This window comes from Nannospalax galili, unplaced genomic scaffold, assembly GCF_000622305.1.
Source record: "Nannospalax galili isolate Female #2095 unplaced genomic scaffold, S.galili_v1.0 scaffold199, whole genome shotgun sequence".
Lineage (NCBI taxonomy): Eukaryota > Metazoa > Chordata > Mammalia > Rodentia > Spalacidae > Nannospalax > Nannospalax galili.
Window position 1 is genome coordinate 408,724 of NW_008343559.1, and position 23,226 is coordinate 431,949.

General features: G+C 45.3%; 1 protein-coding gene across 2 annotated transcripts in view; it reads left to right on the forward strand.

Moving 5' to 3' along the window:
• Positions 1-704: 704 nt before the first annotated feature.
• B4galnt3 (beta-1,4-N-acetyl-galactosaminyltransferase 3) overlaps positions 705-23,226 on the forward strand; it is a 115,529-nt gene continuing 93,007 nt past the window's right edge. The window contains exon 1 of one of the 2 annotated variants that reach the window (XM_029566808.1): positions 705-1,084. In XM_029566808.1, the coding sequence (XP_029422668.1) occupies positions 913-1,084 (172 nt within the window). In that variant the 5' untranslated portion in view covers positions 705-912. The remainder of the gene's footprint in view (positions 1,085-23,226) is intronic. The other variant, XM_008839717.3, reaches the window with a different exon arrangement.

The following is a 23,226-nucleotide window of genomic DNA, read 5'->3' on the forward strand; positions in this document are numbered from 1 at the left end:
GGTGCTGGTAATGGAAAGCATGCTAAGCACATGCTCTACCGCTGAATTGTACTCCTAGCCGCCCCCTTCAAAATAGTCTCCAACGTCTATTTTCTCTCAACATCTATTCCACCCAGAATGTTAGGGTTTCCCTAGTGTCTTTTTGAGTTGCGGTTATGGCCAGAAAAGAAGGGTGCTGAAATTTGAATCCGGAGACAGCTATGGCTGAGTTGTGTCCCCTGCTTCTCAGCTAATATCACCGCTACACTCCTTTCCTTGGATCACAGAGTCCACATCTTAACTCGCACCCTCTCCCACCCTCTCTCCTTCCCTAGCTTCTCACGATCCCTAGCCAGTGGCCACATTAACAACCAAGTTCTCTGGCCCTACCTCTAGCCACCCCTAGGAGCCAGAAAGGCTCCCCTGCCGGCCCTAGGCCTCTAGGGGGCGGGACCCACCTGTGCCCGAGGGCGGGGCCGGGGTGAGCGGGGGCGGGACAGGTGAGCTGAAAGGTAGTGCTCAGAGTTGGAAAAAAAGAGCCCGGACTGCCGCAGGCGACCGCGGAGGCTGGGGAGCACCTAGGAGCTCCTCCGGGGCCGGGTGTATGGGCGAGCTAGGAAGCGAGGAGGGAGGGAGGTGGCGGGACCGCGACTAGAGAGGAGAGGCGTGGAGAGGAGTGCGGACACTCGGGGAGGAGGAGCCGGGCTCCGCGGCTGGAGCGAGAACTGTGAGGCGCCGGCTCAGCGTAGGGACCCGAGCGCGCAGAGCATGAGCTTGGGGCCCGCCGGAGCGCGCCCGGGGGAGACAGCCGGGGATCATCACTGAAGTACGGGACTGGGACTAGGGCTGCGACCGGGACGCTGGGCCGGGCCGGCCGGCCGGGGCTGGGTACCGAGTGGCCCGCGCTAGCGGCGGCCGGCTGGGCGCAGCGCCATGGGGAGCCCTCGCGCCGCGCTGCCGCTGCTGCTGCTTCTGCGCCCGGTCAAGCTGCTGCGGAGGCGCTTCCGGCTGCTGGTGGTGCTCGCTGTAGTGTCCGTGGGACTCTGGACTCTGTATCTGGAACTGGTGGCGTCGGCCCAGGTCGGCGGGAACCCCCTGAACCGCAGTAAGTAGCGCTGGGGGCGACGAGCGCGCGGAGATGAGTGCGCGCCGCCGATGTAGGGGACTCGCCTCTCCCCAGACCCTCTCCAGGTGCCGGCGCGGCCCGCGCCTAGTCCGGGACCCAGCCGGTGGGGGCGGCCTCGGGCCCTGAGCCCCGCCTGCCCGCCGCGCCGACTATGGCCGGGACTCCCCGGCTCCTCTTTTCTCGGCTGCCCACGCGCTCTGCCCGAGGCCGGCCGAGACCTGGGGCATCTTCCGCCGCGCCAGGCTGCAGGCTCGCGGTGTGCGCGCGAGCTGAGTGTAATACCCTCCGCCGCCTCCACCTAGGCCATTCGCTGCGCTCGGCGGGAGCCCTAACTTTGCCCACCGCTTGCGGGTTGGCTCGCTGCTTCCTCTCTTGCTGAGCCTTAGGGGATTCTTTATCAACTGTACCTCGGAGAGAGTCGCCCGTCGCACGCGCCATCCTCCTGTGTTTCTAAGGCACCTAACGATGCGTGGTTTTCTCTGCTCGTCCTGGCCATCTCCTGCCAGTCTTTGAAACCCTCTTTGAGAAATCTGCGCATCTGCCCAACTTCCCAGACCCTGCCCCAGGCGACCCTGACATAAGGTAGATTTCCACGTGTGTTTTTACTTCATGAAAGCACTTAGGTTTCTGTGCCCTCAGTTTCCGCTTAAGAAAGGAGGTGATGATCTCTTTCTCTCTTTACTTCAATGGATGTGCCTATCCTATCCACAGTGACTTTTAGTGTACTCTTGATGAGGCTAACAAAATGTAAGGTCATTTAGTGACCAAGAAGAAAGAGTGGAGAAATTCCCGGGACAAGTGTCCTTCTTCAGCTTGAGGGGCCTGGTTCAAAGTTCTGGTGCATCCTCTCCCTGGGCTTCACTTTCCCAAGTTTCAGGAAACATAGAGAAAACCCTCTCACAGGTCATTTGGCCAACTGCTTTACCCTTCGTTGGATTTGGTATTTTTGTCTGTTGTGTCTGCAAAGAGGGTATTATTGCCACACTGAGCTGGTTCTGTTTGGAGATGTGTGCTTCTAACCCAAACTCTCAGTGCTAGTGCAAATCATTCCGACTGTGAACTAGAAGGATGGCTGTCACAAGTAGCTGATGATCAAGGAGAAGAAGAATTTGACCTAAAGGACCTTCAAGGTCTTTTTCAGTCTGGATACTGACACTGCATGCTCGTTGCCACTTGAGCGTTTCCAGGGTGGGAGAGCCCAGCTCCTGGGGAAGAAGGTTGCACTCAGCCACAGGCCTGTAGCCCTATATAGGATTCTTCCTTCCCAGGCCCCCAGCCTCCCTCCTCAGAGCTGCTTCTCTCCTTGTAGTTTTTTAACTCTGACCCAGTGGCTGCCCAGTTGCAGGTGGTTGAGCTTTCTTGGAATATGTGCAGGCGGGAGGTCTGGAGTCATCTCTCTCCCTCCTTTCCTTGGGACACCCTTTCCCAGTGTGCTCTTGTGGTTAGTGGGACATGCCACAGAAATTAAAGAGAGGAAAGCAGTTGCTTTGTGGCCCTGAAGTCAGGGACTGCCTCCCTTCCTCCTCTCTATTTTTCTTCTTCAGCAGGTGTGTTTTCTCCTCCGAGAGCAGGCCCAGTTGGTCATACTAACTGCCTTCTGGCTCCCAGTCTCTGTTTCTGGTTGGCTTTCTCAACTCAAGCCATCATACTAGTTTCTGTGTCTGTTATGTTACTCTCCTAGAAGGTCTCTCTCTAAAAATGTTCTCAGCTTCTTGTTTCAAAATGGTCTTTCTGTTTCATGCACTCCTCCCTTTTTTTAAATTTTCTTTTTCTTTTTTTTTTTTTTTTAATGAAAGGAAGCATTTGTTTGAGCTTATGGTTCCAGGGGAATTGCAGTCTGTCTTGGCGGGGAGGCATGGTGGCAGAGGTGGCTAGAAGAGGAGCAGAAGCTAAGCTCTACATCTTCAAGCAGGCAAAGGAAGCAAGAGAACAACTGCAGATCTGGCAAAGTTTAAGAACTCTCTAAGTACACCCTCAGTGATGTGTGCCCTCCAGGATAGCCACACCTTCTTAGACCTCCCAAAACAGTGCCACCATCTGGGGACAAAATGTCCAAATACTTGGAGCCTATGGGGCACATTTTCATTCAAGCCACCAAATTCCATCCCCTGGCCCCCATAGGCTCATGACCATATAAAATGCAAAATGCAACTTTTTTTTTTTTTTTTTTTTGTCTTTTTTGAGACAGTGCCTCCCTGTACCCCCAGCTGTCCTGGAACTCACTATGTAGACCAGACTGGCCTCGAACTCCCAGAGATCCACCTGCCTCTGCCTCCCGAGTGCTGGGATTAAAGGCATGCGCCATCACACCCGGCCAAAATGCAACTTTTAAAAGTCCCCATAGTTATTACCAGTCTCAGTACTCTTTGGAAGTCCACAGTCCAAAGTCTCTTCTGAGACTCAGGTAAATATCTTAACTGTAAGCACCTGTAAAATCAAAAGACAAATTGCATACTCCCAACATACACTGGAACCGAATACACATTACCATTCCAAAAGGGAGGAATAGAAGCATAGTAAGGAAATACTGGGCCAAAACAAGACCGAAAACCAGCAGGATAAACACCAAATCCAGTAGCTCCATGTCTGACTTCTGGGATTTTACTTCCAAAGGGCTTAGGTGGCTCAGCCACTCCAGCTTTGCTGTGTGCAATATACATCTCCCTCTTGGGCTGCTACCACTCCCTGTATGCAGGTCTTGGCAGATGCTTCACGGCTCTGGCATCACTAACATCTTCTTGGGGTCTCCATTGCTAACCAGGCTTCACCTTCACAGCTCACACAATGGCCTATCAGGGCCTTCTTTATGCAGGAGAATCCCTGTTGCATGCTGCCTGGCCTCACTGGCTCTCTGAAATCTTGGAGGAAGAACTGATGACCTCTTCACTCTTGCATCTTTCATGCCTCTAAAGCCAGCACCAGGTGAATGCTAAGTTTGACTGCAAGTGTGGGGTGGACTACTGCCTGCTTTATCCATTTTAGAAGCTTTGCTCTTCAGTGGTCTCTGCAGCATTTTCCTTTAACAAGTTGGTGGCTTAACTGGGTGTGGTCTTGCCCTGGAGGCACTCTCTCCACTTTTTAAGTTCAAATCTTTAGGCCCCTCCTTAATCACTTTAATCTCCTTATCAAAGGGATCCTCTCCGGCACATGCCAAGGCTCCAACATTTATCTTCCTAGTGCTCTTTTTCAATCCATCCTGTACATTCTGTATTTCTTTCTGCCCCATTTGCCTCTTTTCACTGTAGATCTGCATAATATTCACCATTAATAGCCATGCCACCATTTCTGTATTAGGCTGTCTTGAAATTTCTTCTGCCAGAGAAATTAGTCCATTGCTTTTCAACTTATCCTCAGGCAAGCTTTTGGGTTGAGGGCAGACTCCAGCCAGACTCTTTGCCAAACTATCCCAAGTGCTGCTTAAGTCCTTATTTCCCCCTGGAACTACATTGTTCTCAGCACTACTTTCTTGCAGACACCTGCCAGAATGACCTGTAAGCTCTGCTTACAGCAATCAAATGCTTTTCTAGCCCAGATTTCCAAAGTCTTCCACATTCCTCCAAGACCCTACATGGTCAGGTTCTTCACAGTCAACACCCCACTCCCGTTACCAATTTCTGTATTAGTTACTTTTCTTTTGCTGTGATATAAACATTGACCAAAGCAATTTATAGAAGAAAGAGTTTATTTGAGTTTACGGTTCCAAGGGAATTACAGTCCATCACAGCAGGGAGTCATGGCAGCAGAGGTGACTGGAGGAGGAACAGAAGCTAAGCTCTACTTCTGGCAGGCACAAGAAACAAGAGCTTATTTTTTTTCTTTTTGAGATAGCTATTCACTTTGTAGCCTAGGCTGGCCTGAAGCTTGCTACATAGTGCAATCTGCTCTTGAACTCGAGATCTTCCTGCCTCAGCCTCCTGAGTGCTGGATTATGAGTATGAGTGTATGTCACATAGCTTGTCTTCTCCTTATGATTTCTAACAAGAGCTAAGCCTGTCCATTTTCTCTTCTTAGACTCCTAGAACTCTGAAGTCCATCAACTGTGCAGTGTGTCTCACTCCTGCCTCCATTTCCTTCTGGGATGAGATTTAGAGGATGACTGGTCTCCTTGTCCCCCATTCCTTCTTGTCATTGAGAACCCCATATTTTGCATCAAAATTCTCTCTTATCTTGGGTCTTACTTCCAGCTTAGAGCCATTCCTCTGAGGACCGAGCAGGGAGGAATTAGGAGTGAAGTGGGAAGGGGTTGCTACTCTTCCCTCCTCTATACCCCGCTTACCAACAGCAACCAGAGTAGTAAAAACTGCTCCTCCCAGGACTGTACCCAGAGTCTTGACCACAGCAACCAGAGCCCCATCCTGGCTCTGTTTCCCAGTGAGCCACCCTGCTTTTTCTTTTTAACAGTCTCTGCCAACTCACCCCACCATTTGCCTTCTTGTCATCTGTAAGGCTACCCTTTGTTGCCTGGAACCTGTCATTTGCTTGTCCCTGTGTGAGGGGATATTGATTTAGCACTGGAAAAGTGTATAGAGAGATGGCAGTCACAAACTCCAGGGTGGTAAAGTAATGACAGGGGAGCATACTTCCTGCTTCATCTTCACAAAATAACCCAGTAGTTTAAGATATGAATGGTGTGCAATTTGGGTTCCATATGCAGAAACAGATGCAACCTCCCTTGGGATAGCTTCAGAGAAAAACAACCAAAACCATTAACAAATAGAAAATGGTTCCCTTGGATGAAAGAATTACAGTCGTTTGGTCATTCATGCACACAAATGTTTATTTAATACATACCTGAAGCAAGGTATTGTGCTAGGTCATTTAGATATGATGACCAAGATATGGTTTCTATCTTCTACAGCTTTCTGTCTAGGAGTGGAGCAAGGTGCTTATATGAAAATAATCAGAGTATGAAACATCCATTAAATTTTCTGAAAGTAGATGTTGCTGTTACACTTTTGAAAATGGGACACAGCTTTCAACTAATTTCAAGGAAGTGGGGATATTAGGAGGGATAGTGAGGAGTTGGTAAAGTTCTGGTGAATGGGGGGTGGCAATGTAGCTTAGTTGATAGTGCTCTTGTTTAATGTGCATGAAGCCTTGTGTTGGATTCCCAGCACCACGTAAAACCAGGTGTGATGGTACACATCTGTAATCACAGTACTCTGAGGTAGAGACAGGAGGATCAGAAGTTCAAGGTCAACCTTATCTACTTATCCTGTAGCCTGGGCTAAAGGAGACCCTGACTCAAAAAAACCGAAGGGGGAAAATACTGATGGAACACAGAAAAAAAGGATTTTCTAAGGCAGCAAAGACCAAGAGCCAGGGCAAAGCTAGTGCTTGGGAATATGAAGCAGCTGAGGGTGCTGCTTGGTGTAGGACAGAACATATATGTACATGAATGTAGGATGAGGCTCAGTTGTGAAAGAATATTTATTTATTGGGGTACTGGACCACTGAGCTACATCCCAGCTCTTGTGAAAGACTTTGAATGGTGGTATGTAGTCTGTGAAAAGCAGAAAAGCAGGAGCTTTAGGATAGGATAGCATTATTGGGTAGAAAAGGCAAGGGTAATAACAGAACTGTTTAATAAGACTTTGAGGATGGGTAGTGGTGTTAGAACAGCGTCTTAAGAGTACCTTACTGTAATCATTATTAATCCCTTAATTACTGGATTGTAAAGTTGCTCTGGAGATGGGTCAGCATAGTGGTGAGGTGTTTAGAGGGTGCCAGGCCTTTATTGTATACAAACAAGTACCTAAGTATTTCAGTATTTTAATAAATGGCTATATTGGTGTGTACTGGATGAATGGCAGCCCTGGGAATAGATTATTATTCAAAGTTGAAAATTCTTCATTCAGGTGGGTTTTAACAAGTTATATGCATTTTTTTGATATTGCATTAGTGAAATTCTGCCTAAAGGCAGAGGTTGCAATAAAATGGCCTCTAGGTTCTTTGCTATGTTGTTGACCTACTGCTGGGATCAACTTGGTGACAGAACCAAGAGATGACATTTGTGCACAAAACCAGCACCAAGAGATAGTGTGCACAGTGTACACTGGTTTCCTTTCAGAGCTGGGCCTGGCACATCTCTGCCTAATTGCCAGGTTTACCTGATGGATACCAAAATGCTCTCAAGCCCAGGAAACTAATTGATTTTTGCTGCCTTATACCTGCCCCCATGTCTGGTTGGCCCTTGTGATATCTGATTGGTTTGAATAGGCTAAGGGAGGGAGGGATACCTACTGATGTCAGGCAAGCCTGTTGCTCGCTGGTCACCACAGCCATTCTATTTGAAAGGATACACGCTTCCTGTGGCAGAGGTAACTCAGGGCAGAGTTGTAATCTGAGATGCTGGCAGGAGGGAGGGAGATATAAATGAGACAGATGTGTGGGCAGAGGGAGGATAGTGTGGTTTAGAGAGGAACCTCTCAGCAAGGGAGAGCACAGCTGCCCTGTGCTCCTTGTGGGTGAGCTGCAGCTTCTCCTTCCCATGGAATCTCTGGCTTTTTGTGCTCTCTGTATCGTGCTTACCTCTGTGTACCTTGGCATTTGTTATTTCACCTGGATGTGTGTGCACCTTCAAGTTAGTGTTCAGTTCTGGGCACATAGTAGGTACTCACTTGAGAAATTTCTGGTTACAAATGGGGAGTTCTAGATTTCAAAGTACTTGCTATTTTCTATTAGCAGACACTTGTTTATCAGTGATTGATCCAAGAATAAAACCTAGGGAATTGTTGTTCCACGTATCATCATACATATAAACGCCAAAGCCTTTGAATGTCAGAGGTAAGAATGGGGCCATCTGGGACTGGAGAGACAGCTCAGCAGTTAAGAGCACATAACTGCTCTTGAAGAGAACCTGTGTTTGGTTTCCATACCCATGTTTAATGGCTCACAACGCCTGTAACTCCAGATCCAGGGGATCTACTGGCCTATGTGGGTGTCTGCACTCACATGCACATATGCACACTCACAAGCATATACACATATTTAGAAATAAAAAATAAATCTGAAAAAAAAAGAATCAGGCCATCTGTGCTGTTTTATAAGAGCATTTTCTAGCAGGAATATGGTGTTTGACAATAGGAAAGTATATCCATATTTGGTGTCTGTCCATCACTTGGTCTTTACAGTCCCTTTTCTCATGGAGCCAGTAGCATCTTTATAAGACACCCTCAATTTTATCCTGTTTCCCACCCAGGCACCCTCAGTCTAAGTGTGTAGGCACTGTGGCTGCCTGCCACTTTGTCCTAGGAGTTGTTCAGTGGGTGATTATCCCGTTTTGCAGTACAAGGTCTTCTGAAACAACTGCTTCTGTTCACTGGAGGCTGGTAGGTACGCTGCAGTAATTTTCCAGGCCACAGAGTCTGGCCTGGCCCTCTAGTGCTAAACTTTATGGAGCAGAGCAGAGCAGCCACCATGGAGTTTGCTTTGGAAGGGGGCCTGGAGGCTGTTCTTGGAGTTGCCGTGCAGTCTAGTTGTCTACCCACTTCCACCAGTCTCAAACCCTCCCCCACCTTTTAAAAATTTTCCACCAGTACTTCGAAGTCCTTATATCCAAACACGGGAAGGTCTAAACTAGGCCAAGCATGCATTTAAACCTTTATGCAACCTTCCTTTGACCCCATGATCTACCTAATTAATAGATTTATAGGTTAACTAACACAATATTGCTGGAAGAGATAAGTTTGAATGGTGTATATAAAGGGTGTTGGACTGAATCAGTAGGTTGTATATTCTGAACAAAGCTTGATCTTTAAATTTTCACACTTAGAGGTTCTGCTTGCCACCCTCCCCCCGGCCCCTGTTTTTAGACAGAGTTTCATGTATCCCAGGTTGGCCTCCAACTTCTAATGACCTTGAATTTTGGATCCTTTTGCCTCCACTTTCTGATGAGTCCCATGCCTAGAATTATAGGCCTGTACCACTGAACCCTGTTCATTTCTGTGTTGCTGGGGATGGAACCCAGGACTTCCTGCGTGTTAGGCAAGCACTCTACCAACTGAGCTACATCTCTGGCTCAGGTTATGCTTTAAATGTTGGAAGCATCCATTAGATAAACAAAAATGAATATATTAATTTGTTTTGCCATTTTTTTGCCTTTTTTTTTAAATTGGAGTTTGAACCAGAGTTTTGGACCACTACATCCAGATCCCTAGCCCCCCTCTTTTTTTAAAAAAATATTTTACTTACTATTTTTATGGTTTTTTTGGGGGAGAGGGGGTCTTTTTGAGACAGGGACTCCCTGTAGCCCCCTCTGGCCTGGTACTTGCTATGTAGACCAGGCTGACCTTGATCTTACAGAGATCAGACTGTCTCTGCCTCCCAAGTGCTGGGACTAAAGATGTGCACCACTACTTATGTTTTTATGTGTATGAATGTATTGCCTGTGTGTGTGTAAGTGCACATGCATCGTGTCATGCAATGCCCATGGAGGTCAGAAGAGAGTGTTGAATTCCCCTGGAACTGGAGTTACAGACAGTTGTTAGATACCATGTGAGTATTGAGAATCAAACCTAGGTCCTATGCAAGAGCAGACAGTGCTCTTAGCCTTGGAACCATCTCTCCAGCCCCCCAGCCATTTAAAATTCATTATTTATTATTTTTACTTTATGTGTATGAGTGCATTGCCTGCATGTATGTAAATGCACTCGTGCAGTGCCCATGGAGGTCAGAAGAGGGCATTTGATCCCCTAAAACTGGGATTTTGGACAGTTAACTGCCATGTGGGTGCTGGGAACTGCAACTCGGTCCTCTGCAAGAATAGCAAGTGCTCTGAACTGCTGAGCCATCTCTCCAGCCCTCCTCGCCTTTTACAAAAGATTTATTTATGTAGGTGTGTGTGTTTGTGTGAGTGCATGCATGCACCTATGCAGGTGTGTGGAGATCAGAAGAGGGCCCAGAGTATCCTCCTCCATCATTTCTACCAGTTCCCTTGAGGCAGGATCTCTCTCTGAACGTGGGGATCTATTTTCTCTGCTAGGCTGGAAGCCAGCAAACCCCAGGAGTCTTTCTGTTCAGCCCTCTTGGAGTTGGGATTACATGCATGTGTGGACCCATATGTGGGTGCTAGGATCCAAACTCTAGTCCTCATGATGGTGCAGCAAGTGCTCTTAACTCCTGACTCATCTTTCCAGATAGCCCAAGCTTAAAAAAACTTTTGTTTTATTTATTTTTGTGTATATGAGTATTTTGCCTGCATTTATGTAAGTGTACTATGTGCATACAATGCTGCAGAGGCCAAAAGAAGGTGTCAGATTCCCTGGAACTGGAGTTACAGATGGTTGTTAGCCACCATGTGGGTACTGGGAACTGAACCCTGGTTCTCAGCAAGAGCAGCCAGCGCTCTTAACTGTTGAGTCATCTCTCTAGACCCTAGCCTTTTAAAAATCCAGAGCCTTCTACATACCAAGCACATGTTCTTCTTAACTATAAAGCTCTGATATTGACCAACTATTTGGAAAACAAACATGCATACTTCCTTATGATCTCCATAAATGTGGCTTAATTTTTTTTTACATTTATTTATTTTGCATGTGTATGTGTGGGGTGATGCATGTATCTCTCTCTCTCTCTCTCTCTCTCTCTCTCGTGTGTGTGTGTGTATGTGTGTGTGTGTATGTGTATGTGTGTGTGTGTGTGTGTGTGTGTGTGTGAATGTCTGAGGACAACTCCTTTGACTGTGTGGGTTTTGGGGATTGAACTCAGGTCATCAGGCTTGGCAGCAAGGTCTTTACCTACTGAACCAACTTGCCAGCCCCCCTGTTTTTTTAAAAAACATTTAATGCAAGACACAGACATACACACAGACACACAGACACACACACACACACACACACACACTGTGAGAGAAAAGTGCTCTGTAAGTGTACAGTTTGATGAACAGCTTTCATGAACAGTGTATCTAGATAGTGTACTAGGATGAAGAAACAATGTTACCAGCATCCCAGAAGACCCCAGGGACTTCCCTTTTAATCATTAGCACTGGCATAGATTAATTTAGCCTTTTAAAAATATGTCATATAAATGGAATAATACAATATGTGATTTATTATAAAAGTAATATATATTTTTTGAGATGTGGTCTTCTATATAATCCAGGCTGATCTTAAACTCTTATGTACCCAAAGCTGGCCTTAAATTCTTGATCTTGCTTCTGCCTCCCAAGAACTAGCATTATAGATATGTACCACCACACTTGGCTTTAAATTTGTTATGATTATAAAAAAAAAGAATATTCATTTTATCAGATGATAGCTATGTATTTGGACCATGTTAACTTGTAAAATTTCTCTACTTTTTTGTGCTTTAGACACTTCAGCATAGCTGATAGATAACTTCATCAATGACTAAGGAAGACCAAGAGCCTAACTACTGTAAGATATAGCCCTGTGAATTTCTCTACCAGAGCTCCATCAGCAGATAGATAGAATTGGGTACTGTTGCTTGTACTATTTGTGAAGTCCCTAAAAATATTTCTTCTGGTCTTGATATTAAGAATAACTGTGTTATATCTTGAGCAGTTTAGTGTTTTTTTGTTTGTTTGTTTTTTATTTGAGACAGCATCTCTCTGTAGTCCCAGCTGGCCTGGAATTCACTGTGTAGACTAGGCTGACCTTGATCTCACAGAGATTCTCCTGCCTCTCTGCCTTCCAAGTGCTGGGATTAAAGGCGTGAACCACCACATCTGGCCCAGGCAGTTTAGTTTTTATTGGTCATGTCAATGGTGTAACTACTCAGGCTTCTCCCTTAGTGTTGGTTACTAGAAAGCCTTAAAAATTAATTTTTCTTCACTTGGAGAAAAGTGTAAGGGATTTGTTCTCCCTCTCTCCCTGCCTCCCTCCCTGTCTCTCTCCCCTCCCTCCTCCCTTCCTTCCTTTCTTCCTTCCCTCTTTTTCTTTCTTTCTTTCTTTCTTTCTTTCTTTCTTTCTTTCTTTCTTTCTTTCTTTCTTTCGTTAACTTTCTTCCATCCAGGGTCTCACATAGGCTAAACAAGTGCTCTACTACTGAACTATATTCCATGCCACAGATAATGTATTTTTCTATCAATTTTATGCCTATACCTCTTGTGTGTGTGTGTGTATGTGCTCTACAACTATTTCTAATTTACATCATCTTATAGTCTATGGTTCTTATAAGTCACATAACTTAATCACTAAAAGTGCTATGGTATACTTAGAAGCATTAAAAATTTGCCTATAAGCTGCAAGCTCTCTAATTTAGAGATTGTTTAAAATAAAATAAAAATCTCAGCACTGCAAAATAAATTAGTAAATAAAGTGCAGTAAACAGTGATAACAGTGCTGGGCTTTGGAAAACTGTAAGAATTCTGGATTTAAAAATACAGAAGGGGGCTGGAGTGATGGCTCAGAGGTTAAGAACACTGGCTGCTCTTGCAGAGGACCCAGGTTCAATTCCCAGCACCCACATGGTGGCTAACAACCATCCTAACTCCAGTTTCAGGGTACCTAATGCCCTCTTCTGACCTCAGAGGCATTGTACAACATGGGTGCACTTACATACATGCAGACAATACATTCATATACATAAAAGTAATAAAAATATATTAAAATAAAAAAAAATACAGAAGGGAGGCCAGGCATGGTGGTGCATGCCTTTAATCCTAGGCAGAGGCAGGTGGATCTCTGTGAGTTCAAGGCCAGGCTGGTCTTCATAGTGAGCTCTAGGACAACTGGGGCTACAGGGAGACCCTTTCTCAAAAAGACCAAAACAACCAAACAAAGACACAGAAGGGAGCTGAAGAGGTCGCTCAGTGGTTAAGAGTACTTGCTGCTCTTCCAGAAAACCCAAGTTCAGTTTCCAGCAATCATATCAGGCCACTAACAACCACCTGTAACTCCAGCTACTGGTGGATCTGACACCTTTGGCCTTGGCGAGCACCTGTACATTCCCACACGCAGACACACACATATACACATTTATATATATATATATTTTTTAAAAGCACAGAAGACTAGAAAATTCTCTCCTTGACCCTTTTTTTTTCTTTAGTTTTTAAAGGCTCATTGAAAAATTGAATGTCATCCAAAAATAAATTCTCACCTTTCTGTATTAAAAGTTTGGAATTTACTGACAGATGTTTGGGGCTGAGCCACTGTTCTTGCAAAGTAACATAAATAAGGCAAATTTAGTAAAGCTTGGGTACCTCTTAACACTACTAGTCACCCAACCTATGGACTAGCCAGGGAGGCTGGAAACCTAATTTGTCACATGGACACTATCAGTAAAATGCCTAGGAGGGAGGCCTGAGAGCTACCAAGAGGTTATAGGTGTGAAGATCTGTGACTGTTCCCTAGTCTGTGCTTCAGACACACAAAGTCACAAGCATCAGATGTCCTTCCCCTTTATGCACAGCTGAGAAAATAGGTCAGGGAAGGGATTTTACTTGCCTCTTCCTCCGATTCCTTCTCTTTTTACTTTTTGGTTTGTCTGTTTTCTGAGACATTCTGTCCACGTAGTCCAGGCTGGCCTTGAGCTTGTGATCCTCCTGCCTTCATTTCCTGAGTCTTGAGATGATAGGTTTGTGTCATTATGTTTAGTTTTCCATTTCTTTTAGACTGTGTTTTTGTGTCACTTAGCAGAGGGTATGCTTGTATCCCACTTTATAGTGGGCAAAATTATGCTTTGTGGCATCAGATGCTTGGAAGAGGGTTGAAGGATGGGAAAAGAAAGAGAAAGGTGGAGGATAGGAACAGACATTTCAGGGATTTTTCTGTATAAGCACCAAGAAATTGAATGACGTTTATTTTTCAATTTTTATTTTGCAAATCTTGAATGGTTACAGAGATGACTCATTTTAAAGCTTAAGGGAAGATGTTTATGGAACATTTACTTTTTTTGTGGAAGACTGAATGGAATGAAAGCATTGATGGTTCCTGGAAAAAAGTGTGGAATTTAAAGACGAGGCAGGATTTCAATCCAAGTTCTATTACTCACCAATTGTAGGACTCATATAAGGTACTTATTTCTTTCCAAGCCTCAGATGTTTCATCTGGGTCAAGGGGTCATACTGCCCTTGGTGCAGAGCTTTTCTTCTTACAGTAAGATTAACGAGTTCAACACATGCAGGTGCCCAGTTTGAGGCCATAGAAGTTAAGTGTTCAGTGGGTGCTGGTTCCCATTTCTTCCTCCTTGGAGTTTGAAGTCCGGAAGAAATGGAGAATGCCTAGGCAGGTATGGATGAACAGGCATATCCCTCCACTGGCCCTTTGGACAGTGCTTCTTCAGCTTAGCCTGTGACAAAGCTGGATCCAGTCCCCAGCATTTGCTCGGCCATCCCTGTCCAGCCGGGTCACTGGGTACACATCCTCCAACCACTCTTTTCCTTTATGGTGCTCAGCACTGAGTCCATTTTTCCATCCCTGCTGTAAGCAGATTTTTGCCTCAGAATTGGGAGGTAGGTCAGCAGTCAGAGATTTTGCAGAGGCTGAGAGCTGTTTGGGGTCTGTAGCAGGACATAAAGGCACAGTAATTGTGATACAGCAGCAGCTTATCACTGGGCTGCATGCTCAGTACTTGCTGAAGGTGGGAGACTGGAAAGCACAAATACCAGACAGTTATCTTAATTCAGATCTTAGCTCTGACTGACTTGCCATGGGTAATAGATTAGATAAAATAAATTTTCTTTAAATGATTAAAAACAGATGAAAATAGAATTTAAATTTAAATTTATTTACTTATATTTTATGTGTTTGAGTGTTTTACCTGCATATCGATAAGTGCACTACATGTGTGCAATGTCCAAAGAGGCCAGAAAAGGACATTGGATCCCCTGGAAGCTGAGTTGCAGGTGGTTGTTAGCCAACAGGTAGGTGCTAGGTATTGAACCCAGGTCCTCTGGAAGTGCATCTCTCCAACCCCCAAAATAGAATTTAAAAAGGAACTCTACTAATTGCTGTTTTTCTTGCCTTGACAAGATTCCTGAGAAAAGCAACCTGAGGAAGGAAGGGTTTATTTTGGCTGACCAGGCATGGGGACAGGAGTCGGGAGGCAGCTAGTCACATTGTGTTCCCACTCAAGAAACACAGAGAGAAGAGTGCCGTGCTCAGCTCACGTTCTCCTTTTCCTTTAGTCTGGGTGCCCCTGGTTGTCAATGTAGGTCTTCCTCAGTTAAACCTTTCTGGAAACACTTTTATACACTTACCCAGAGGTGTGTTTCCATCCAGTCAAGTGGACCAGGAAGATGAACTATTACAGTAAGGTAACAAATTCAAACTAAAACTATATAAAATTCTTGAGGACATTAGCTTCAACTTCTTTAGGAATAGGTTTGGAACTCTTCCCATGTCACTTAGGAGGTAAGGGGACAGTCATCTTTCTTCGATATTCTATTGTCCTTGAAGACTTACTTACCTGAACTCCTGATGGTGGCAGTTATCCTACGGTCTCTGGCCAAGATCGTCTCTGACAACATGGTCTCAGTACAAACAGTTGCCTTGAAGATTAAAGACCTCACTTCTGAGATCTTATAAATACCTTGATTTACACCTTTCCAAACTAGTCTGCTAAGCACAGTTCACACAGGTGTGTGGCAGTGCACACTCTCCCCATCCAGCCGTCTGGTCTTGTTGCTTGGGTCAAAGATTGGCAGAGGGTTTGAGGATCTTGAGGATTTCCTCCAGAACCAGAGACAAAGCACAGTTCTTGTTCTCAGCTCTTGGTTCTGCTTTCTTTCCATTTTGGCTGAGGAGAAGTCCTGGAAAAAGGGAGATGGAGATGGCAGGGTGGCCCCAGGGAGTGACTTTCAGCAGCAGAAGGAAGGAAAGATTGTGCAAGGGCAAGAAACTGAGGAGAGATTTCGACCCTATATTTCATTCTAGTAACTAAATTTCTTCGTTCTATTTTTTAACTCTAAAAAAATTTTATTTATTATTTTTATTTTATGTGTATGTGTATATTGCCTGCATGTAGATAAGTGCACCTGTGTTGTGCAATGCCTGCATTGGTCAGAAGAGGCTATTGGATCCCCTAGGACTGGAGCTACGGACAGTTGTTAGCTGCCATGTGGGTGCTGGGATTTGAACCCAGGTCTTCTGCAAGAACAACTAGTGTTCTTAACCACTGAGCCATCTCTCCAGCCCCTTATTTGGGTCTATTTTAATAATTGTAGGTCCCTCTAAAAATGATACGTTAAAACCGATGTGGTGGTACACACCTTTAATCCCAGTACTCTCGAGGCAGAGGCAGGTGGATCTCTGAGAAATGGAGGCCAGCATGGTCTACATAATGAGTTCCAGGCTGTTGGGGCTATAGGGAAACCTTGTCTCAAAAAAGAAAAAAAAAAGATACATTAATCTTCTGTTTTATACCATTATAAACAGTGTTTTCTGGGGGCTGGAGAGATGGCTCAGCAGTTAAGAGCACTGGCTGCTCTTGCAGAGGACTCAGTTTGGTTTCCAGCACCCACACAGTGGCTAACAACCATCCTTAACTCCAGTTCCAGGGGATCTGACACCCTCTTCTGACCTCTCTGGGCATTGCACGGCATGGGTGCACTAATATACATGCAGGCAATACATAAAATAAAATAATAAATAAAGTATTTTAAAAAATTAAAAAAAAACTTTATCTAATTTATTATCTAAAATTGTTGGTTACCCCCCAAACTAAGTTGCTAATATCTGCTTGCAATCTGCTTGTCAGACCTTCATGCTTTGGTCCTTAGAGATTTCCTTTGCATTAAAGAGGGCTTAGCTGTGTCTGTAAAAAGAAGTTAGTTATATTTCATGTAGTACTTTTAAACATTTTGCTGTATCTTCCAAAAAGTCCTGCGGTTTAGCCTCCTTTCTTAAATTTTTGATTTATTTATTTTATGTGTATGAATGTTTTGTCTGCATCTCTCCAACCGCTTAAGACTCTTTTTGAAGATTTTAGAGTTTTTACCTTTCCAATGATGAAGAGACAGGTAATAATCACACCAACAAATAGGTAAGAATTTCAGATGGTGATATGTTCTGGGAGGATAAACTTGGTAGTGGCCCAAAGTGACTGCATGGAGTGACAGAGAAGAGGCAAACTGGAGATTGGGTGGGCTTCCCAAGAGGACATACTGAAACAGGGTAGAGGATATGATTAGGCACCAAGTGAGTGTCAAGATTATAAGGTCTTCAGGGATTCTGAAAATGGGAGCTTGATAGAACAGGGAAAAAATATAGACCAAGGTCACTGCTGGTTTTCAGGTAAGTGTCTCTTTTCTACCCTTGCTGTTGTCCTGAAGCATTGTCCTTTTTACCTTCTATTGGGAAGAGCTGGCCTCTGCGGCTGAACTCTCTACTGGAGTGTTGGAGAAAGAGATGCTGGCTCAGGGTTATTCTGGGCCTGGAGAAACTATAGTGGTTGTGTCGTCCTCGTTATAAATGTGGATCTCCAAACCAGTTTTTGATGGGGTTGGATCCTTCCTTTCCTACTGAAACCCTGGCTGGAATTAACCTTTGCCTCCCTTCTCTCACAGCATTTTTTTCATACCTCCATTAGTGCACTTATCAAAGACGGCCTTCCATCAGAGTTATTTCTGTCTGGGTTTGTCTTCCCCCAAGAGATTGTGACTTTCCAGAGTGTTGGACTTAGGCATTTTTGCCCCTGTTTATCTCCCTGAAACAGAGATTTTTAACTTTTTTGTGGATTGTATATACCTGTAAGAATCTCATGAAGAAAGTATGGGCCCTTTCTCCAAAGATTGCCTACCCCCTAAATATTTCACATACTATTTTAGGGGAGCTACTCAGGTCCCTGACTCTTATCTGGGAATCCTTAGGCAGTAATTGTCTAAGTACTTTACTGGGTGCTCTGGTCAGCTTTCAGGGTCTGATTGACAGGAACTTTCTTCTGATTAAACCCCTTCAGTTGCAGAAGACAAATGCTAGGTGGTAGTGAAAAAAAAAAAAAAAAAAGAAGAGCCCCTCTGTTTGGAGATGCGGACGCAGTGGTGCAGAAAGTAGCGGTGTCCAGAGAGCTGTGGCATCCCTGTGCCTGGGGTGGCCTTCTCTCATAGCTTTGCCGTCGCTCCTGCTATGTTCTGGTATAAGGCCACCCCATCGGCTTGCTTTCCAAAATCCTGCCCACCCTTTGGTACCACTTCCTCCCCTGAACTTTCTTCAGCTTTTCACAATCGGGTAACCTCATCCTCTTTGGAAGCTTTGTAGCACAGAAGTTGCCTGAAGCCTGCGGTTGAGTACTCTCTTTTACTTTTCTGTCATCGGGTACTGTCTTGTAAATTCTAGCTAGATTGTTAGAGCAACCAGTGTTGGCTCTTGAGTATCTGGTAAGGGAAGTTCGTGGCATTGCTGTACAAGATTGATGGAATAGGCAAGTAGTCACCTTAGACTGAAGCTGGTACAGCCCGTGTTTCCTGTATACACACCACTCTGTATGTGTTAACCTCTGACATTGCTAGGATGCCACCCGTGCTACGTGCTATTATTGCGTAATGGGTGTTTTGTGGTGGTTTATTTGTTTGTTTACTTGTTTTTTGAGACAGGGTCTCCCTGTAGCCCTAGTTGGCCTGGAACTCACTGTGTAGACCAGTCTGGCCTCAAACTCACAGATCTGTCTCCCAAGTGCTGGCATTAAAGGTGTGTACCACCATGTCCAGCCATAATTATTATTGTTATTTTTTAGTGGAGAAACACATAGCCCAGGTTCTCCTCTAATTCACTGTGTAGCTGAGTATGATCTTGAACTTCTGATCCTCTGCCTCTACCTCCCAAGTGCTTCGATTACAAGCCTGTGCCACCCAGAACTTTGTGCATGCTAGGCAAACACTCTATGAACTGAGCTGTATCCCAGCCTTGTAATGGGTTTTTAAAGTTGCTGTGGGTCTCTTTTGATTGGTTTCAGGGTGTCTCTGACATATATACCTTCACCCAGCCCTAGATCTCAGAGATTTAAACTTTTGAGACAACTGGTATCTGCATTTCTTATTCTAGACTCCTGGAAGACATCGCTGATAGAGCATAAAATTCTTTTATTGAGTGCATATGCAATCTCAGAATCTTTCTCAACACAGCTCACCAGGTAGTTGTTGCAAATTTATTTGTGTTACCCTTTAAATTGGATTCTGTTTGCCCAACTTCCTTACTTTACCAGTGAAGAATTTAGGACTTTGAGAATTTTATTTTATTTTTAAAATTTTTATTATTTTTATTTTATGTGCATGAGTATATTGCCTGCATATGTGTAAGTGTACCTGTGTCATGCAATGCCCACAGAGGTCAGAAGAGGGCATTGGATCCTCTGGAACTAGAGTTACAGATGGTTGTTAGCCACCATGTGGGTGCTGAGAACTGAACCCAGGTCCTCTGTAAGAGCAGCCAGTGCTGGAGCCATCTCTCCAAATTCCAGCTTTGAGAATTTTAGTCAGCTTGTCCAGATGGCAGAGCTGGGCTTGGGACTCCTGATGACTTAGACTGTTCTTCATCCCTGCCACTTACCATTCCACTTGCTTCATTCATTCCCTTTGTATTTGCTAATGCTTCCTTTTCCCCTCTTGAGTAATATTTTATTTTCTCAGTTCTGGAATGGAACCCGGTACATCATGCATGCTAGGCAAGTGCTCTACCGTTGAGCAACACCCTCGCCCATATTTATCTTTTCTTACCAGTGAGGCAGATGAAGTTACTGCCACTTAATTGGGTGGATCATGTTCCCAACTCAACTGCTGTTGATCTGTGAGTTCCTGAAATTTGTCTCATGACACCTGCTTTGATATTAGTGGTTGAGAATAGCCTGCAAGGACGTTCTTGTTGGTGTTGAATTCTCACATTGCAAGGGGCAGGCCAAGACTTGACAGTCTTCATCCAACAGATTCCTTTGTTTTAGGCTTCCATCCCTGAGAACAGAGCCCATTCAGTGTAAAGTGTCTCCTCCTCCTCCTCCTCCTCCTCCTCCTCCCCTCCTCCTCCTCCTGCTCTTTTCCTCCTCCTCTGCACCTTCTTCCTCTTCCTCCTCCTCTTCCTCTTCCTCCTCTTTCCCCTCCTCCTCTTCCTCTTTCTCCTTGGATATGCATGTGCCATGGCTCATGTGTGGAGGTCAGCGGACAACTTGCAGGAATAGGTTCTCTCCTTCCACCATGTGGATCCTGGAGATTGAACTCAGGTCGTCAGTCTTGGTGGCAAGCACCTTTTCCTGCTGAACCATCTTGCTGGCTCCTAAACTAGGGCTTTTAATGGCTGTGTGGGTTTTTTTTTTGGTCTTTTTGAGACAGGGTCTCCTTGTAGCCCCAGCTGTCCTGGAACTCACTATGTAGACCAGGCTGGCCTTGAACTCACAGAGATCCGCCTGCCTCTGCTGGGATCAAAGGCGTGTGCCACCACGCCCAGCTGGCTGTGTGTTTTTATCACATGTGAACACAGTAGATCTTGGAGTCTGTTTTAAGCAGCAACTAGGATGGGACTTGTAATCAGAACTGACGGGGGCGGGGGGGGGGGGGAGAGCTGCCCTGGTAGTATAGACCTGTAATCTTAGCTACTTGGAAGCAGAGGCAGGAGAATTGCCAGTTCAAGGCTTACCTGGGCACAGAGCAATTTCAAGACCAGCTTGGGTAACTTAAGGAGATACTGTATCAAAATAAAAACTAAAAATAAAAAATAAAAACAAATAAAAAAATAAAGGCTGTGGATATAGCTTAGTGTAAAGCAGTTGTTAGTTTGCATTGCTTTCAAGGCTCTAGACTCAATCCCTAGTATAGCCTTCACCCCCCAAAAAAGAAAAGCAATGTCTTTCATTCTTTTTGAGACAGGGTCTCCCTGTAGCCCCAGCTGACCTGGAACTCACTATGTAGACCAGGCTGGCCTTGAACTCACCAAGATCCATCTGCCCCTGCCTCCCAAGTGCTGGGACTAAAGGTGTGCGCCACCACGGCTGGCCTTTTTTTTTTTTTTTTTCTTCTTTAAGACAGGATCTGCCCTATAGCTCCAGCTGGCCTGGAACTCACTATGCAGATCTCTCACAGAGATCTGCCTGCCTTTGCCTCTGCTGGGATTAAAGGCATGTTCTACTATGCCTGGAAAGGTTTTTTTTTGTTTTTTTGTTTTTTTTTCCTTTTAAGATACAAAGCAGAGCTAGAAGTTAGGGAATGTAGGTTTCAATCTTGTTCTAATATCAGACAAAACTGGCCTTGTGACTGTGTGTTCTTTGCATAAGTCAGTTCTCTCTGAGAGTCTCGGTTTCCTTTTTTTTAATAATATTTTGTTATTTTTATTTTATGTGTATACATGTATTGCTTGCATGTAGGTAAGTGCACCCGTGTAATGCAGTGCCAGCGGAGAACAGAAGAGACTGTCAGAGTCCCTGGAACTGGAGTTACGGACAGTTGTTAGCTGCCATGTGGGTGCTGGGATTTGAATCCGAGTCTTCTGCAAGAACGGTCAGTTCTGAGCCATTTCTCCAGCCCCCTTTTTCTTTTTTTAATAAACACAGAGCACAGAGCTGACTATGATTCTTGATGTCCTTCTGACTCTGACATAAAAGAAATGGTTATTTGCCTCAGCTTTCAGCATTCTAAGTTAAGAGAAAAGATTGGACAAATGGAAATTAGGGAAGATGCCTGAGTTCAAGTCCTGACTTCTAGCTGTGTAGGTTTGCCTTACTCAAGAGCCTGCCCTTATCCCTTAGACAGTTGCTGTTCTCCACCTTCCCCTTTCCCATTGGGGATAGAAGGCTCGACCCCACAGGTGGGGCCTGTGAGGGAGGGTTAAGTTTAGATGATCATCTAGGGAACCTTCAGATAGAGAGGCTCAGTGACTTTGGGGGACATTTCTGTAGGCACTGGTGACATTGACATCAATCGTATCATAGCCTTCCCCTGCACTTCTGAGCTGTAGACTGGACTAGGCACTACCCCAGGGCTTAGCCTTCTATTTCTCACTGCCTGCTGGGTAGCCATTACATAAACACTGTTGTGTGCTTGACCCAGGAGTGGGAAGACTTCTGTTCAGGGACTGGTGGAGGAATTGCCCGCTAATTTTGGCAGTTCCTGCCACAAGTCTGACCAGATCATCAGAAGTGAGGGAATTAGAAGGGAGTTAGTGAGTCATGGGCGTAGCCATGTGGAGGGAGCCCTTGCCAGCGGTGCCCCTCCAGGAAGCCAATTTTCCTTCCAGCTGCTGGAGAGTAGTGCTTCTGCATTCTTCCTTCCTTCTATCCTTGCTGACTCAGGTAGCTGCCTTGGTGAGCATCACTGTGGGGTCTGTATAATAGGAATAATGATCTTGATTGCACAAGGTGAAACCCTGGCACATCAAACTCTCAACAAGGTTGTTTTCCCTTGGTGAGTATGCCTGGAGTGGAGACTAGGGCTGAGTGTACCTGTGGATGCAGATGTGGAGGAAGAGCAGAAGCAGAGCAGTCAAGCATCCTGCACCCAGGTGGCCTGCTTCTCTGGTGTTTATACCAGGCCCAAACAGAGGCTGACCATGGTGGGAGGGTGGGAGGTGCTTTGTGTGCCTTCTCCTAAGCCCTCCTTGTCCTGGGGCAGGGCAGACAGGCTCCCAGTCATTACCTCACCGCAGGGCCCTGTTTGCCAGAGTGTGTGGAGGAACTGCCTGGGTGGAGAGCTTCAGGCTAATTTTAGACTTGGAGACTTGGTGCCAACAGCCATGGCTGAGCCAGGCAGCTGGCTGGGACAACTGGGGTCTGTCTCCTTGCAGGGAGCCCAACACGTGCCTCTGCAGGTCTGCTTGGGGGCACATTCCTGCCTCAGCCTCCGCCGTATAGAAAGCCTAGGGTAGGGTGTACAAGGGTAGGGCCTGGCAACTACCACTTTCTCCACAGTCTCCTTTCTACTTACATTATTTCTAGCCTTCATCTGCCATGTCCAGGTGACTTTGGAGTCCCGAAACTACTATACAGCACATTAAAGAGTGGGCCAGTGAGCCTCCATTAAAGGGATAGGAGGGGGCAGAAGAGCACAAACTGTGTTGTTAAATAGGTTATAGGCCAAAGCCAGCCTCCTACTCATCACTAAGCTAATGATCTAATTTAGTGCAGAGCTGTAATAATAATAATAAGAGCCCACCTATGTGTGCCTGATACATGATCTCAATATAGTAGCCTTGTGAGGTGAAGCCTTCCACTGTTTCCCATTGATAGGGATGAAGCTGAAT